This window comes from Hyperolius riggenbachi, chromosome 5 (assembly GCF_040937935.1).
Source record: "Hyperolius riggenbachi isolate aHypRig1 chromosome 5, aHypRig1.pri, whole genome shotgun sequence".
NCBI lineage: Eukaryota > Metazoa > Chordata > Amphibia > Anura > Hyperoliidae > Hyperolius > Hyperolius riggenbachi.
Genome location: NC_090650.1, coordinates 49,863,523 through 49,879,937, shown reverse-complemented (window position 1 = coordinate 49,879,937; position 16,415 = coordinate 49,863,523). Strand labels below are relative to the sequence as shown.

At 43.2% G+C, this 16,415-nt stretch overlaps 1 protein-coding gene across 3 annotated transcripts in view; it reads left to right on the top strand.

The window, feature by feature from the left end:
* The window catches only part of ARHGAP21 (Rho GTPase activating protein 21), a 243,186-nt gene that overhangs the window by 123,966 nt on the left and 102,805 nt on the right, over positions 1–16,415 (top strand). For all 3 annotated transcript variants that reach the window (XM_068235615.1, XM_068235616.1, XM_068235614.1), the window contains exons 4-5: positions 7,439–7,531; positions 12,017–12,095. In XM_068235615.1, the coding sequence (XP_068091716.1) occupies positions 7,439–7,531; positions 12,017–12,095 (172 nt within the window). The remainder of the gene's footprint in view (positions 1–7,438; positions 7,532–12,016; positions 12,096–16,415) is intronic.

The window sequence follows — 16,415 nt, the reverse complement described above, 5'->3', positions numbered from 1 at the left end:
TATGCTGCTTGCTTATAGACCAATTAATAGCAGCAGCTGAGTGTATCTGAGGTAAAAAAAAAAAGTCCGTTTCCAGTTGCTAAATTCATGATCTCACCTTTACTTGGCTAAACTGGTCTGGAAGCATTCCGTTCTCTTTCCAGTTCTGTCTGTTTGTGGGAAACAAACATCGGGCAAACTGTGAATACAAATTGCAGGTTCTTATGCAAACTGTTTTTAATGATAATTTTTGGGGATAACCTGGCCACATGGAGTACGGTATATAGTTTTGTCACTAACTGTTTAATCCCTACCATAGTATTATGTCCATTGCAGTATAGGGCCAATTTGGGGGAAGCCAATTAACCTATTTGTATGTGTTTTGGGATGAGGCCTCTTTCACATCTATGAACGCGTGCAGGAGCTGTTTCCTGCGCCGGGAATCTGCGGTGCGACGCAATCAGCGGTGGCAGCTATTAATTGAACCTGACGGAAAATGCCGGCTCCCAGCGGATCGACGCTCCCGGGTGCGTCGAACTGCAATGCAGCGAAACGTTAACGCAAAGAACTGCCTTTGCGTTACACCACAGAAAAGGGCTCTGGTGTGAAAGAGCCCTGAGGGAGGAACCGGAGTACCCGGAGCAAACTCACACAGACACGGGAAGAACATACCTACTCTGTGCAGATAGTGGGGCTTGGGTTTAACCCAGGGACCCAGTACTGCTAGGCGCGAGTGCTATCCACCATGCCGCCCGCCCCCTTTTTGTCAGATTTGTCATGGTAACCGCTCAAATAGAAGTTCTGTCAATGTAAAGATTTTATTGGGCGACAGAACAGACAAGTGGGTGCCTAGCTTCACCAGTACATCACTTCTCTTCATCTGAGAAACATATCCCACGTTTGTTCCTTGGCCTTGCATTACATTACTAGAATGCCCTTTCCTGTTCCACTTTAGCAGTCAAAATGCTCTACATTGTGTCCAATCAATTGTGAACACTGCCATGTTTGGGGGCCTCAGGGAGATGCACATAGTTGCCACTACTACAGCTGCAACAGACGCAATTCCAATGCAGGACACAGAGAAGTAAAGAACATTGATTTCAGTCATCTTATTATGTAATGATCATCCCACAATAGCGCCTCAGTGAGTATCTGAACTTACTTTGTAAACAGTTAAAGGGGCACTATGGCGAAAAATTGTAAAATTTAAAATATGTGCAAACGTAAACAAATAAGTTTGTTTTTTCCAGAGTAAAATGAGCCATAAATTACTTTTCTCCTATGTTGCTGTCACAGTAGGTAGTAGAAATATGACATAAGTGACAGGTTTGGGACCAGTCCATATCTTCATAGGGAAATCTCAGCAAAGCTTTTATTCTTTATAAACACATTCCCTAAAAAGGATTTAAACAATGATGCTGGCCAGCTTCCCTGCTCACTACATAGGGAATGGCAGTTTCTCTGTCCGACTGCCAAAACACTAAGTGCTTTTGAAAATGAAATCCCCTATGAAGAGATGGACTAGTCCAAAACCTTTTGGAGTTACTAATAAATGTTACTTTAGACTGTAAGTAACCTGTCCATTGTCCAGCCATTTTTTTCAGAAGGGAGGTGAGTCCACCCACTTCCCCCTTTTTAACAATTTTAACTAATTTTATTCTGCTTGGCGCCTCTGTTATCGTATTTCAATATTATCTAGTCCACCCTTGGTGGAGGGGTGTATCCCCATTTTCTCCTATCTACAGAGAGCGACTTTTTAACCTGAGCGGGGTCAGGTTACAATTCTCCCCGCCGGCCTTTCCAGTGGTTGCCTTTGTGGCGACCCACCCTTGTGAGTATAATCATCTCATTTATTCACAACAGATCTCTCCATATTAACATACTGCACCATATTGGGCTCTCGGTTTCTCCCCCATTTTTAAGCTTTAGTCCAAAACCTGTTGCTTCTGTCAGATTTCTACAACCTGCTGTAAGTGACAGCAACATAGCAGAAAAGTAATTTATGGCTCATTTTACTCTGGAAAAAAATGTGCTTCTTATGTTTACACATATTATAAATGTTAGTTTTTCGGCATAGTGCCTCTTTAAACTTCACTACTTTAACCACTATTGGACCTTGCTAATTGAAATCTTCTTTGTAATCTTTTTTTTTTTTTTTTTTTTTTTTTTTTTACAATAATTTATAGATTTAGTCACTCTTTGCGCATTGCAAATCTTTCCTCTCCCTGATTTACATTCTGAAATGTATCACTGGTGTCATCTTTAGGCCCCGGTTACACTTAAAGGAGTACTATGACAGGCAGAGCTTTCTGTCACAGAGAGCAGAGGAAGTGTATCTTATGTGCAACATTAACATCCGTAATTGTGTGTGAAACCTGATGTATGAAAACAAAAGCCTGTCGGGTAATCTTCTTCAATATTACACTGTTCTTAGCATGTCAGGTTGCAGAGATTCTTACAGATTCATACCTCTGCAAATGACACCTTCCAAACGTAACTAAAATCTACACACCATGAATTAAAGCTTTTGCCTCTGATATTTAACATGAAAAGTAGAAAAATGTTTACACAGCTTCTTAGACATTATTTGTACATTGTCATTTTAGAACACAAGGTTTGATAGCGTTCCTTAAAGCGGTGTAAAACCCTGACATAGTATACAATAAAAACATGTTTTCCTACTTTTTATATGCCATACGGTTAGCATATTTGCTTTTGTGCATAAGTATTATTATTCATTTAGAAATTATACGTTCGCAAAGTACACTTTTTTTATTCTGAGAGCCTACTTTGCATTTTATTCATAACTGCTTTATTCATTGTCTAACTTAAGCATAAATGCTTTCTGATTGTCTCAATGTCTTTAGGAGACCCAGCAGTGTCAGAAAAGGCTTTGTTTACATTTCTCACTTGATACAATTAAACACAAGATAACATTATCTGCAAGTTCGAATGCGTCCATCTCTGCTGGCAGGGAAGCTTCATAAGGTGCGTACGCACGCACTACCAAATGCGACGGGTCTGCCGGATCCTCCTGTCGGGCGGTCTTTAGCCGACAGTATGCGTGTGTGTATGCGCTGTCGGCGGACTGATAAGGCTGTTTCTGAACGATCCGCTGAATTACAAGATTGCTCGGAAAAACTGCTTAGAAAACAGCTAAGCACAAAGCCCAAGCATCGGGAATCGAAAAAAAAGACGCATCAAAAACAGCCTAACACGGATGGACACTTGAATGGACGCAATGTGAACAAGGCCTGAACAAGCATATGCAGATCAGGTATTTCTGACATTATTGTCAGATCTGACATTAGCTGCATGCTTGTTTCTGGTGTTATTCAGACACTACTGCAGCCAAATAGGCCAGCAGGGTTGCCAGGAAACTGGTATTGTTTGCAAGGAAATAAATATGGCAGGCTCACATCAGGTTCCCTTTAAAGTTCCTTTTTAAGAGTCCAGAACTGTCCAGTACGGAAGAGGTTAAGAAGATCTTTGCCCATAATGGAAAAAGCTATTTTCTTATGTTACTGTGTTTAGATTGTGCCATCTTTCACCACTGTCTAATGAGATGTGTAGAAGCACAAAATATTTCAGGGTGTTAGGCAATGGACAATACTTGCCTTATTAGCAAAAGAAAAGTGTTTGCTAAGTATTTAATGATTTTAACACTCATTCCATGTTTGAGTTCCTCTCACTCTTGCACCTGTGCCCAAACCATCAGTTGTCAGCTATTGCTGTAGTACAAGATTTCTACCACAAGAGGGAGCCAATTCCTACTGCAAAGGATAGGATCAAAAACTTCATATCCCGGATTGACTATACATTCCCCAATTGGAAATAGTTTCCTCTTCATCTGTGAAGCACAACTGGAGAATGCTGTCACCCCTCCGCATCAGTTGTTCTTGAATAGTTTGTTAGCGTTGACATTCCTCTCATAGACTTCCCCTTGCTGCAGTGAAGACTGAGGGGGTCTGACATTCTACCTATGTGAGAAATGTTCCAGCGTGCGGCAGTTAAGAATAGTCTGTCATCCCAGGAATGCAGTGAGGCTGGATTGCCTGCTGTCTTTTTGATAATTTTGACATCTTCGTCATGGTGAGTTTTCGTCTCCAGCGAATTTACACACACACGCGTTCGCACATGCACGCACGCACGCACGCACACACACACACACACACACACACCCCACACACACTATACACACACTATACACACACACACACACACCCCACACACACACACACACACACACACACACCCCACACACACACACACACACACACACACACACACACACCCCACACACACACACACCCCACACACACACACACACACCCCACACACACACACACACACCACACACACACACACACACACACACACACACACACACACACACACACACACACACACACACACACACCACCCCCCCCCCCACCACCACACACACACACACACACACCCCCACACACACCACCCCACACACACCACCCCACACACACCACCCCACACACACCACCCCACACACACACACCCCACACACACACCCCACACACACACACCCCACACACACACACCCCACACACACACACACCACACACACACACCACACACACACCACACACACACCACACACACACCACACACACACCACACACACCACACACCACACCACACACCACACACCACACCACACACCACACACACCACACCACACCACACACACCACACCACACCACACACACACCACACCACACCACACACACACCACACACCACACACACCACACACACACACACCACACACACCTTGAGTAATAATCCAGCGCAGGCTGTCAACAAGAAATCATTGTCTTATAGATCTGCCATTTTGGCACTGCGATATTGGCACAAAAACAGCTAATTTTACTTGGTGCTCTTTTACTAGAGCTTAAACTATGCGTTCGACATGTGATGTTTATCCGTTTGGTTTATCAGTATTCACATATTTCCTCTAGTATGAGTTAACCTCCCCGGCGTTCAGTTTCGAATGGATTTCTGTTCAGAAAGTGAGGTATTTATCATTCGAGATGGCCAGAACATCAAATTTTAGGTTTGCGAGCCTCGAACGCAAATTTCCACGAAAATTGGAGAAGCGGACTTGATAGCCTTTAATGGCAGGCGAACCGCTGCAGACTTTAGCAGTTAATTGCAAAGCCCTCAAAAAGACCTTATAGTTTTTGATAAAATAGATTTTGGCTCTAAGTCTCCCCATTGGTCTATTAACAGAACATAAAACAAACAAAAATATATACATGTTAATACCTTATCTGTCATTTTAGCGCAGTGACTTAGCTATAGGCTGTTATTTTTTTTTTCCGTCATTTTAAAAACGATTGATTTTTCTTGGTGTTTCTAGCACATAAAGGGGCTTTGTTATTAACTGCTAAAGTCGGCGGCCAGGGAAACTTTTCCCACACACAGAACAGGAGTTTTAAAATCGTTTTTTTTTTTTTTACTACAACTTTTTGAAAAATGTTTTTTCTAGTGTACCCACCGTCTTCCTCCACATACCCTGAACATTTGGTGTTTCTATCATGTAAGAGGGCTTTGCTATTAACCACGAGTCGATGGCCAGTGACTTCAATGTAAAAAGTGCGAACCCTAATTTTTTTTTTTTTAAATTTGCGTTAAATGCGAACAGCGCATGTTTGCTGCGAACTGTTCGGGACATCTCTATTTATCATTTGTTCCCAAAAACAGGTCGTTTAGTGCACTTTCTCTCTTTAGATACAATTTTAAAATCCAACATCCCAGGCAAAAATTCTTTATTCCAATTGACCATTGAATAGATTCATATCAGATTTCTCCCTACACTGTGTGGTTTTCTGTACAATTTGAAAATTTGTAATTTGTAAAGATCAGATCGAATGATCACTTCTGAGGATTGTACCGTTACCGGTACTTTTGGGCAGTATGCCGGACAAATGGCTAAAAGGGGTATGCCCGACACATTGTCTGGCTGCAGTACAGAGCCTCACCACTGCCGTTAGCGCACCAGATGGCTTTTCCTCTCTCTGCGGCGACATCGCTGTATCCTCGGGCCAGTAAAGAGCCCCCCTACCGATAGGCGCGCCTGTGCCGTCACCAAGTTAAAAAAAGAACAAAAACACACAAGTATGTAACAAAATGTATGGTTCACTTTAATTCACACCTTGAGTTAGTGGAGAATTTTTTGCTGATCACTAATACCAAATGCACGTAGTCTGACTTTGGATGTATTGACAAGGAGGCCCATGTAGCCTACATAGGCTGTCCTGATAGGAGCTGAATTCCAGAATCCAGCATACTTCTAACCACTGACCCACAGTGTTAGATGAAAGCCCAATCTTAATATGTGGAAATTGAGGACTTTGGCCTAGTCTGCTTAAATTATAGAAGTAATGAGATAAGGACAGGTGTGCCTTCAAAGGAGGCCTGCAAGCCTGTGATGGACTTTGTTTGACTCCTTACCAAACACGCCTGGTTACCGTGACCAGACATCCTCCTCCTGCTTTGTACAGAGTTCAGCCGTTACATGCTCTTATTGTGTTTTGGACACCACAGTGTGCTGCGTGGCTGGCATATCTATTGAAATCGGATACGGATTGGCAGACCTCAGCCTACTCGAGCATACAACTCAATCTGGAGGCTAAAATTACAGTAAAAAGAGCTTCTCTGATGAGGACATGGGGAGACATAATGAAGCGTTCATTTTGCGAGTGAAACATTTTATTAAATAATTAGCCAGTCCTTGTGGGTCAATTGACTCTCCTCAAATATTGATAGGAAAGTTGACCCCTAATTATCATGGACCGTGGTTTAGAGATCGTTCTGTACTTGCTAGTGCCCTGTGCTGACCTTGAGGGCGAGCTGAGGGGTCATCACCTGCAATGGGCTACACAGACCCCTCTACAGGGCTACCGTACATAATGAGCTCAGACTATACAACTTGTATATAAATTGATGCAGAGGATTGCTTAAAGTGTGCCCGAGGCGACATGCAACATGAGATAAACATATGTACAGGGCCAAACATGTTAATAACTAGGCTGTTTTACGTGTTGTATTTTGCTGCCTGAAAGAATTATTTTTTTTAAAGAGCACCTGTAGTTAAAAATAGCTAAAATATAATAGTTTTGTAATGGAAAGCCTCTGAATATCCCCCCCCCCCCCCCATCCCTTTCCTGCCCCAGTCCCCTCCAACAAAAGCTGTTATTATTTAAATTTATTCCAACCTTCTTTAAATTGACAGCTGTAGATCTTTGTCCAAACTTTGAACAACGTACCTTTGCAGCCTTAGCTTTTAAAACTAATCCCTGAAGCAAAGTAACTTTATTTCAAACACAAGCCCTGTCTTCTAAGAATGTGCGACTGTCAGAATGCCCAGGAGTCTGTGACTATTTTACATCAGTCCCATTGTGTTTTTGTGTTTCCTCCCTCAGGTAGACCAAGGAACCGTCTGGAGCCAATGGATACCATCTTTGTTAAGCAAGTCAGGGAGGGCGGTCCGGCACACCTGGCGGGACTGTGTACAGGTAGGTGCCCTTCATGTGCAGGAAGACTGCTAGAAAATATGCCATATTGTATAAATATACCATTGTACCCTTAGAAGCTAAACACACCTCCAGAACCGCTGGAATGCAATGATGTGTCAGCTTGTTAATTTGTACAGAGCCATAATAATCCAACATGCATGCAGACTGTTTCGGATTGTTTGATTCTCATCAGTGCATGGCATGGATTAATTTGGCTCTATGCAGTAGGGCTTGTAACACCGAGAGGGACAGACTAAAAATCTTAACATCTTAGTAAAGGGGCTTTTAGGACCATTGTAGTCCCTTACACACTCCAATGAGTTCTGGGTCACCATGAGCTTGCTGGTTAGTCTGTCCCTAAAATATACCGTAATACTTTTTTTTTTTTTTACATTACTCAGGAGCTACAGCTTTCCCACTGTCTGTTTATAAAAGCAAAAGGTTACCTGCATTCTAAAAATAAATGCACTTGACTGTAACATTTAGGCTAAAAGATGATAAAAAAAATGCAGAATAACTCCAATGATCCTTCAATATCTGAGATCATCAATGATTACTAGACATAACAATGTCCAACCCCTGACCTTACCGAAAATAAATATTATCTAACATATGGCTTTCTATCAACAGAATTGGAATTTCACTTTGTAGGAAGCCATATGCATTTCCTTTTAAACAATACCAGTTGCCTGGCCGTCCTGCTGATCTCTTTGGGTGCAATAGTCTGAATTACACACCTGAAAAAGGCAGGCAGCTAATCCAGTCAGACTTCAGTCAAACATCTGTTCTGCATGCTTGTTCAGGGTCTATGGCTAAAGGTATTAGAGGCAAATAATCAACAGGACAGCCAGGAAATATGCTTTGTTCAAAAGGAAATGAGTATGTCAGCCTCCATATTCTTCTCACGTCAGGTTCCCCTGTAAGGAAGTTATGCACTTAGGCTTATGTGTTCCCAGACCCCTTCAATGTGGGGCAAGACCACTAGTCCAGTGATCTGCAAACTTGGCTCGCCAGCTGTTAGGGAACTTCAAGTCCCACAATGCATTGCAGGAGTCTGACTGCCACAGTCATGATTCATAAAGACAAATGCATTGTGGGACTTGTAGTTCCTTAACAGCTGGAGAGCAAAGATTGCAGATCACTGCACTAGTCCATTTGGAAAGATGGTGAGGGGGAAGTGAAGCTGCATGTTGTCACTCCCTCCTCCCTATCACCTTAGGATTGCTCTCTGATTGGGTGTGTGACTTTGGTTGTTGATACAAGGATACCTGTAACCACCAGGGTAAAAAAAAAACATACATACTCAGCTAAGAGAAGGAAGGCTCTGGATCCCCTTAGAGCTTTCCCAGTCCTCTCTCCATCTCCTCATTCCATGGCGGGGGCCCCTGTTAAAATCTCCCATCAGATGCATCTTCAAGTCTCCCCGGAAGGCTATGGAAGTACTCCGGTCTCCATACTGCTCACACGCAAGTCCGCAGTACAGAGCCACTCGTCTTCGGTAGTACTAGAGACCCAAGTACTTCTGTTTCTTTCCAAGGAGACCCGAAGGCTTCTTCATCATTACTCAGATGCAGAGAGGAACGGGAAGGCCCTAAGCCAGGGGTGTCAAACTCAATCGGGGTAAGGGGCCAAAATCTAAAGCATAGTCCAAGTCCCAGGCCAAATTACAATTAAACAATTATTAACAATATCAAACTAAACAAAGTGGTGTAACTACAGGGACCATGGGGGGCCCACTCCTACCCCTTCTGTAAGGTAACATAGTGGAGCAGTTTAATAGTTGCCTGCTCCGGTTGGGTCTCCTATAATCTTCCTGGCAGTCACACATTTTATGCTGCACATCTCTGGCTCCTGAGGCATATCACGTGATTGGGAGAAGGACAACTGCCAGGAAGAACAAAAGCGAACACGACAAATTGTTGGAGCAGGTCAATATTATTCTGCTCTGCTGTGCTACTCTATAACAATTCACTAAGCAGTTTAGACTAGTCTACTGATGGTTTTTAGTCTACTGATCATTTATTCAGTTGCATCAAAGGGGAATTCACTATTATCAAATGTTTTAGACCTGTTTTTAGACCTGGTCTAAACCATTTGGTAATTAGGTTGGTAAAGCAGGGGAAATTATCAAAAGATCACAAATGAGTAGCTATAGCTGACATCCCTCTCCTCTGATGAGCTCTCCTCTGCGTACAATTAAACTCCTGCATAATTAATTCAAAAGGTTCCATCCTCACATCTTTACCGACAGAAATCAGCTGGTCTAATCTCTGTCAGAAAAAGTGGGTGTGGTTACTAGTTTGCCTTTGTGAATTGTGTAATTACTGAATGTTAGACCAGGTCTAAAGACTGGTCTAAAACATTACACCAAACCATCAGTAGACTAAAAACCATCTGTAGACTAGTCTAAACTGCTTAGTGAATTGTGCCCATATGGGGAGATGGTGTCAGTATGGGAAGTGCGCGTGTGGGCTGTGCACACCAAGAGCGGTTCTGAGCGTTTTTTATTAAAATGCTTGGATAGAAAACCGCTTGGCTAATGTATTTCAATGGGCTGGTGCACACCAGAGCTGCTAGTTTTCCCCTCCAAACGCAAACTCACTGCAGCATTTTTGAGATTTCTGAAGCATTTCTGCCTCAATGTAAAAGTATAGGAAAGTGGAAAACTGCTCTAAAAGATTCTAGATCAGAGCGGATTTCCAAGCGTTTTTGTTACAGAAGCTGTTCAGTTACATCTTTACTGTAACAAAATATAAAATCTGTTACACAAAAACGCTCCAAATAACGCTAGGCATGTTTAGAAAATCTCTCTAAACATGCCTAGAATCGCTTTGAAAAACAGCTGCAAAAACCGCTAGCGTTTGCATATCTGCTAGCGGTTTTTGGTGTGCACTGGCCCTGTGTCTGTTTCTTTTACCAGCCACACCTAGGGGTTTGGATCCCAGGAAGGGTGCCCAATGCTAATTTTGTTGGTGGTTGGGTGTCCCAAGGGTTGTTGCTGCACCCCGGATAAAACTGACAATGGCCTCAATTCACTAAGCTTATCTCCTGTCTTTAATAATGTTTCTAGAGTTATCACCATGGTGACGAGGCATGTCGTATTCAGGAAACATTTTACCTCAGGCAAACCTAAAGTTAACTCTTCTATCTTTAAGTGAACTCTTCAATCCTTAAAATAACTCCAGAGTTAGACAGGCTGTTTATTAACTGCGTGTGAAAATAACTACAGAGGAGGTAACTTAACTACAGAGGAGGTAACTTAACTACAGAGGAGGTAACTTAACTACAGAGGAGGTAACTTAACTACAGAGGAGGTAACTTAACTACAGAGGAGGTAACTTAACTACAGAGGAGGTAACTTAACTACAGAGGAGGTAAATTAACTACAGAGGAGGTAATGTAAGGAATGAAGAGATAAGATAGCTCTCTTACTGTGTGGAGGTAAGTTTTCTCTTGCCTTATCTCCAGCATGATCTTAGTGAATTGAGGCCAATGTTTCAACTATAAACACCGTCACAAGTGAGCTCCTCTGGATCTGAAGGTAGTGCGCTGTCATTCTTTTACTGCTTACAATGATGGACATTTGAAGCTCTTGAGGGCCACATAAAATGGCAAGGAGGGGCCGCATTTGGCCCGCTGGCCTTGAGTTTAACGCCTGTGTTCTAAGGAAGTGCCATCCAACTTGTTGGCCCCTGGGCCGCTTCCGGCCCGCCAGAGCTCTCCCTGCAACCCGCCTGCTCCTTGCCACTTCCTTGCTTACTTTTCTCCACTAATTCCCCCCCCACACACACACACACACACACCCCTCCCCCAAGAGATCCAGAGCTTTCCCTCTTCTTAGATGAGTATGTAACTTTTTTTTTCCCCTTGGTGGTTATAGGTATCCTTTAAAGGGACCCTGATCAGAGGCATAAATTGTAAATGTGGACTTACCTGGTGCTTCTTCCGTCCCCCCATAGGCCACGAGGTCCCCCGACATCCTCTTGGTCCCTTCCGTGGTCCCGCTGGCAGCTCCAGTAATCCACCAACTTTGGCTGAAGTCGTATGTGCGCTCACCATGCACTTCATCACACACTGGTCGCCTGCACGGTTCAGTCTTTAGAGAACCGTGCATGCACAGGACGCTTAAGCCATACGGCGTGTTGACGTGCCGGTTGAGCGCATTGCGACCTCAGCGGAAGTTACCAGAGCCGCCAGCAGGACCACGGAAGGGACCAAGAGGATGCCGGGGGACCTCGCGGGCTTCGGGGGATGGAGGGAGACCTAGATAAGTCCACATTTACAATGTATGCCTCTGATCAGGATGCCTTTAAGACCTAAATGCTGCTGAGCATGTTCTAATGAGACATTCGAGGCTTTGAAAGAGAACCTATAATGAAGATGCATTTGTTTTGAACTGCAGCAGAACGATAGCTCAGGTGTGATTGCTGTTAATCAATAATGATTGATGAGTTGTATTTCAAAATTCTTTTTTATTTTTTTTAGGGGACAGAATCATAAAAGTGAATGGGGAAAGCATCATCGGGAAGACCTATTCTCAAGTAATCGCTGTAATTCAGAACAGGTAGGAATCCCAGATGCTCCGAGTGTGTGCTCATTGGCTGATGGAGGTGTGGTTCTGGTATCATGTGATCTGCATGAAATTTCTGCCTGTAAAATATTTTCCTCATGACACAAAGGCAGCTACTTAGCATATATTAGGAATCCCTGAAGGGCATAGACCACCCCTGTTTTCATACATATGGAAGCTATAAGCTAAAACATAGCAGGAGGCTTAAATTGGTATGTTAGATTGGCCACACCCCTCCCTTCACCACTTGTCAGATATATTCTTGCAGAATTTTGAGAGCCCGTGTTTAAAGGCTGGTTTTACGCTTGATTTTTATTTTGCGATGCTCCTGCTGGATTCCCACCGTAACGCAAAAAACGACAATCTTATGACCCTGCGGCAGGGTGCATTGACAGTCATATGCTTAGCACCGCCCACCACTCAGTGATGTACTCCCTGCTGGGCAGGAGGGACGCCACTGAGATTCCCGTCAGTCCGCACACGTGGGGTGCAATGCGCTTTGTCGTTTATGCTACGTGCTTCCCTTTAGACTTCCATTACCAGTTAACAAACTGCAGCCCTTGCGTGGTCCTTAACGGACCACAATAGTTCTAAATGTCTCATAGACTTTCATTGCTTTTGTGGCTCCTTGCTATAAAATAGGCTAACGTAATGCTGGTTTATCCTGCAAATGTAAAAGGTGCCTCATGGTAATCTGATGTTGAACTGCAATACAAATTTAGTGTACTGTATTTTTTGGACTATAAGACTCACTTTTTCTACCCCAAAAGTGGGGGGGGGGGGGGGGAAGTCACTGCGTCTTATAGTCCAAGTGCAGGGTGTTCCTGACTTGTGATGCCTGCCAATACTAACCTCCAACCCACTGCAGAGGAGGACACAGCGGGACAAACGGAGGACACAGGGACACAAATGGGAATACAGGGGAACACAAAGGGGCATAGAGGAGGACACAAGGGAGAAAGAGGCAGACACGTGGGGATACAGGAGGACACAAAGGGGGACACAGAGGAAGTCACAGGGAGACGCGAGGTACAAAGGGGGCATAACCCACAAGTGCGCCTTCACCATGGACGCACCAGGTTTAGTATATATTTTTTCCCCCTGGTTTTTGTCCTCCAAACCTAAGCGCGTCTTATGGTCAGAAGTGTCCGAAAAATACGGTATATTTACTCTTTAAGGTGGCCACATACCATACAATTTTTTAAATATCTGTTCAATTCAAGAATAGCGATCAATTTTTTCTGACTGATTGTAACAATTCAAGAATCTGAGCAATGTACCACACACCTATGTTAAATTTTTGCCCAATCATGAATAAAATAATTGAAAGCTCAGAAAATATTTATCGGAACTGTACATCAAGTAAGTGACATTCCATCACACACCATACAATCCTTCATAAAGTTGGTCTAATATTTCCAACGTGTCATCTCCAAAAAACGAAAAAAATAAAATGGGAAATTCGATTTTATTTGTTTGAAAACAAAGAAAAACTCTGAATTTTCCGGGACAACTGATCGAAATTATCGCATGGGTGAAAAATTGGATTTTTTAATTGCATGGTGTGTGACCAACTTCACATGTAGTAACTGTTCCTAGTAACAGTAGAGGGAGAAGCTGATTGCTTGCTAGCACAGGAATAGAAAGTGTTCCTTATCCCTCCTGGCGGTATAAAAAAATACGCCAGGAGGCAGCGCGGCAGTTTTTTTTTTATTTTTTTTTTCTATATCATGTAGCGAGCCCAGGGCTCGCTACATGATAGCCGCTGCTCAGCGGCATCCCCCCGCCCTCTTCGATCGCCTTCGGCGATCTCCGATCAGGAAATCCCGTTCAAAGAACGGGATTTCCTGGAGGGCTTCCCCCGTCGCCATGGCGACGGGGCGGAATGACGTCACTGACGTCGGGTCGTCATTGGGAGTCCCGGGCCACCCCTCGGCGCTGCCTGGCACTGATTGGCCAGGCAGCGCACGGGGTCTGGGGGGGGGGGCGCGCGCCGCACCGTATAGCGGCGATCGGGCGCGCGGCGGCGGCGATCAGGGTGCTGGCGCAGCTAGCAAAGTGCTAGCTGCGTCCAGCAAAAAAAAAATTAAACAAATCGGCCCAGCAGGGCCTGAGCGGCACCCTCCGGCGGCTTACCCCGAACTACGTTCGGGGTTACCGCCAAGAAGGTTAAAGGAGAACTGTAGTGAGAGGTATATGGAGGCTGCCATATTTGTTTCCATTTAAGACATACCAGTTGCCTGGATATCCTGCTGATCCTCTGCCTCTAATACTTTCAGCCATAGGCCCTGAACAAACATGCAGCAGATCAAGTGTTTCTGACATTGTCACATCTGACAAGATTAGCTGCATGCTTGTTTCTGGTGTGATTCAGACACTTCTTCAGCCAAATAGACCAGCATGGCTGCCAGGCAACTAGTATTGCTTAAAAGGAAATAAATATGGCAGCCTTCATATACCTCTCACCACAGTTCTCCTTAAAGGCGTTTCTCTACCAAAAATCACGATATTGCAAACGTGCTGCGTTCATGATTTTTTTCCTATTTCCACCACGCTTTTTTGGGGGAGTTTAAATTGAACCAAATGGCAAAAATTGAAATGCATTGGTGGAAAAAACGGTACAGCGATTACCATGTTATCATGGTACCCTTGTGATCTGCCAATGGCGGTGATCCGAAAAAACATGGCTGATCGGAAACGCAGCCAGTGTAAAGGGGTCTGCAAGTCCCACACTTTACATATGAAGCCTTTTATGTCCGTTGGAGATTTGCCAGTGGTGACGTTTTTTTCTTGGACTGAGAAGAATGTAGTATTCTTTGAAAAGTCTTCCATGGAAAAGAATGAGGAAACTGAATTTTCAGTCACGCCAAGACCTCAGATCAGAATTGCATCTATTTACGTTGTAGCAATTTTTTTCCTGTGCCTCAGCCAACATCATATACTGGTAAAACAGGTTCCTGCATTCCCTTCTGTCATATGTCAACAGTAATGTAACTTTCCCTTTTTACTCATCACTGTTAAGTTCCATAGAGACTTAAAGCAAACATGAAGTGAAAAAAAAAAAAAACTTAAAACCTGAACTGAAAATTAAGTCAAAATAACCATACACAAGTCATACTTACCTTCTGCGTAGTCTACTCATCAATCTTTCTCCTCTCCTGCGTCCTGTTTGTCCTCTGTGATCAATGGATTTCTCCGTCCATTTTGAAAATGGATATTACCCCATAACCGCTCCCTGGTCAGCATACAGTTAAACTGTAATATCGCCCACTTAAGCCATAGGGAAACATGGACACATCAGTTCTCCACACAGCTATAACTGACAGCAACTGATAAATAACTGACAGCAACTGATATATTTCAGTTCTGACAAAATGTTGTCAGAACTGGAAGGGATCACTGTCGGAAGAAAATGGTGAGCTTCTGAGAGGAACTGATGGCAAGGTAACTATGTAATGTTCATTTGAAGTTACCTCATGTGTTTATTTTAAATAATGTTACTCAGTACAGGTTCCCTTTAAAGAGGAACTCCACTGAAAATAATGTGATAAAGTGCTTCATTTTTACAAATAATTATATATAAATGATTTAGTCAGTGTTTGCCCATTGTAAAATCTTTTAAATCCCTGATTTACATTCTGACATTTATCACATGGTGACATTTTACTGCTGGCAGGTAATGTCACTGGAAGGAGATGCTGCTTGCTTTTTTTTGGCAGTTGGAAACAACTGTAAACGGCGATTTCCAACAATGCAAAAAGGTTCACAGACAGGAAACTGCCAGAACCATGGTCCTCAGAGTTTCCTGTGGGAGGGGCTTTACCACAATATCAGCCATACAGAGCCCCCTGATGATCCGTTTGTGAAAAGGAATAGATTTCTCTTTTAAAAGGGGGTATCAGTTACTGATTGGGATGAAGTTCAATTCTTGGTCACGGTTTCTCTTTACGATATAAAGAATTGTATGTGTAGTATGGATAATGAATAGAACATTAGTAGCAAAGAAAAGTCTCATATTTTTATTTCCAGTTCTATAGCTTTTTTTTTTTTTTTTTTTTTTTTAACATTGCATCATTCGGTCTGTTGCAGTTTTAAAACCACACTCTGTCTTTTAAGCTATAATACAAAGCAGAAATAATGACCCTTTGAGCTTTCCTGCAGTAAAACCTTATCTCAAGCTGTCGCTCATTGTTTCTTGGTTTAGTAATTTACAAAGCAGGACTGGATTCATTCCAGTGGGTCATGTGGCACAGAGAAGCTCTTTTTGCATAGATATCAACCAGGGCTGTAGAGTCGGTACAAAATTCATCCGAC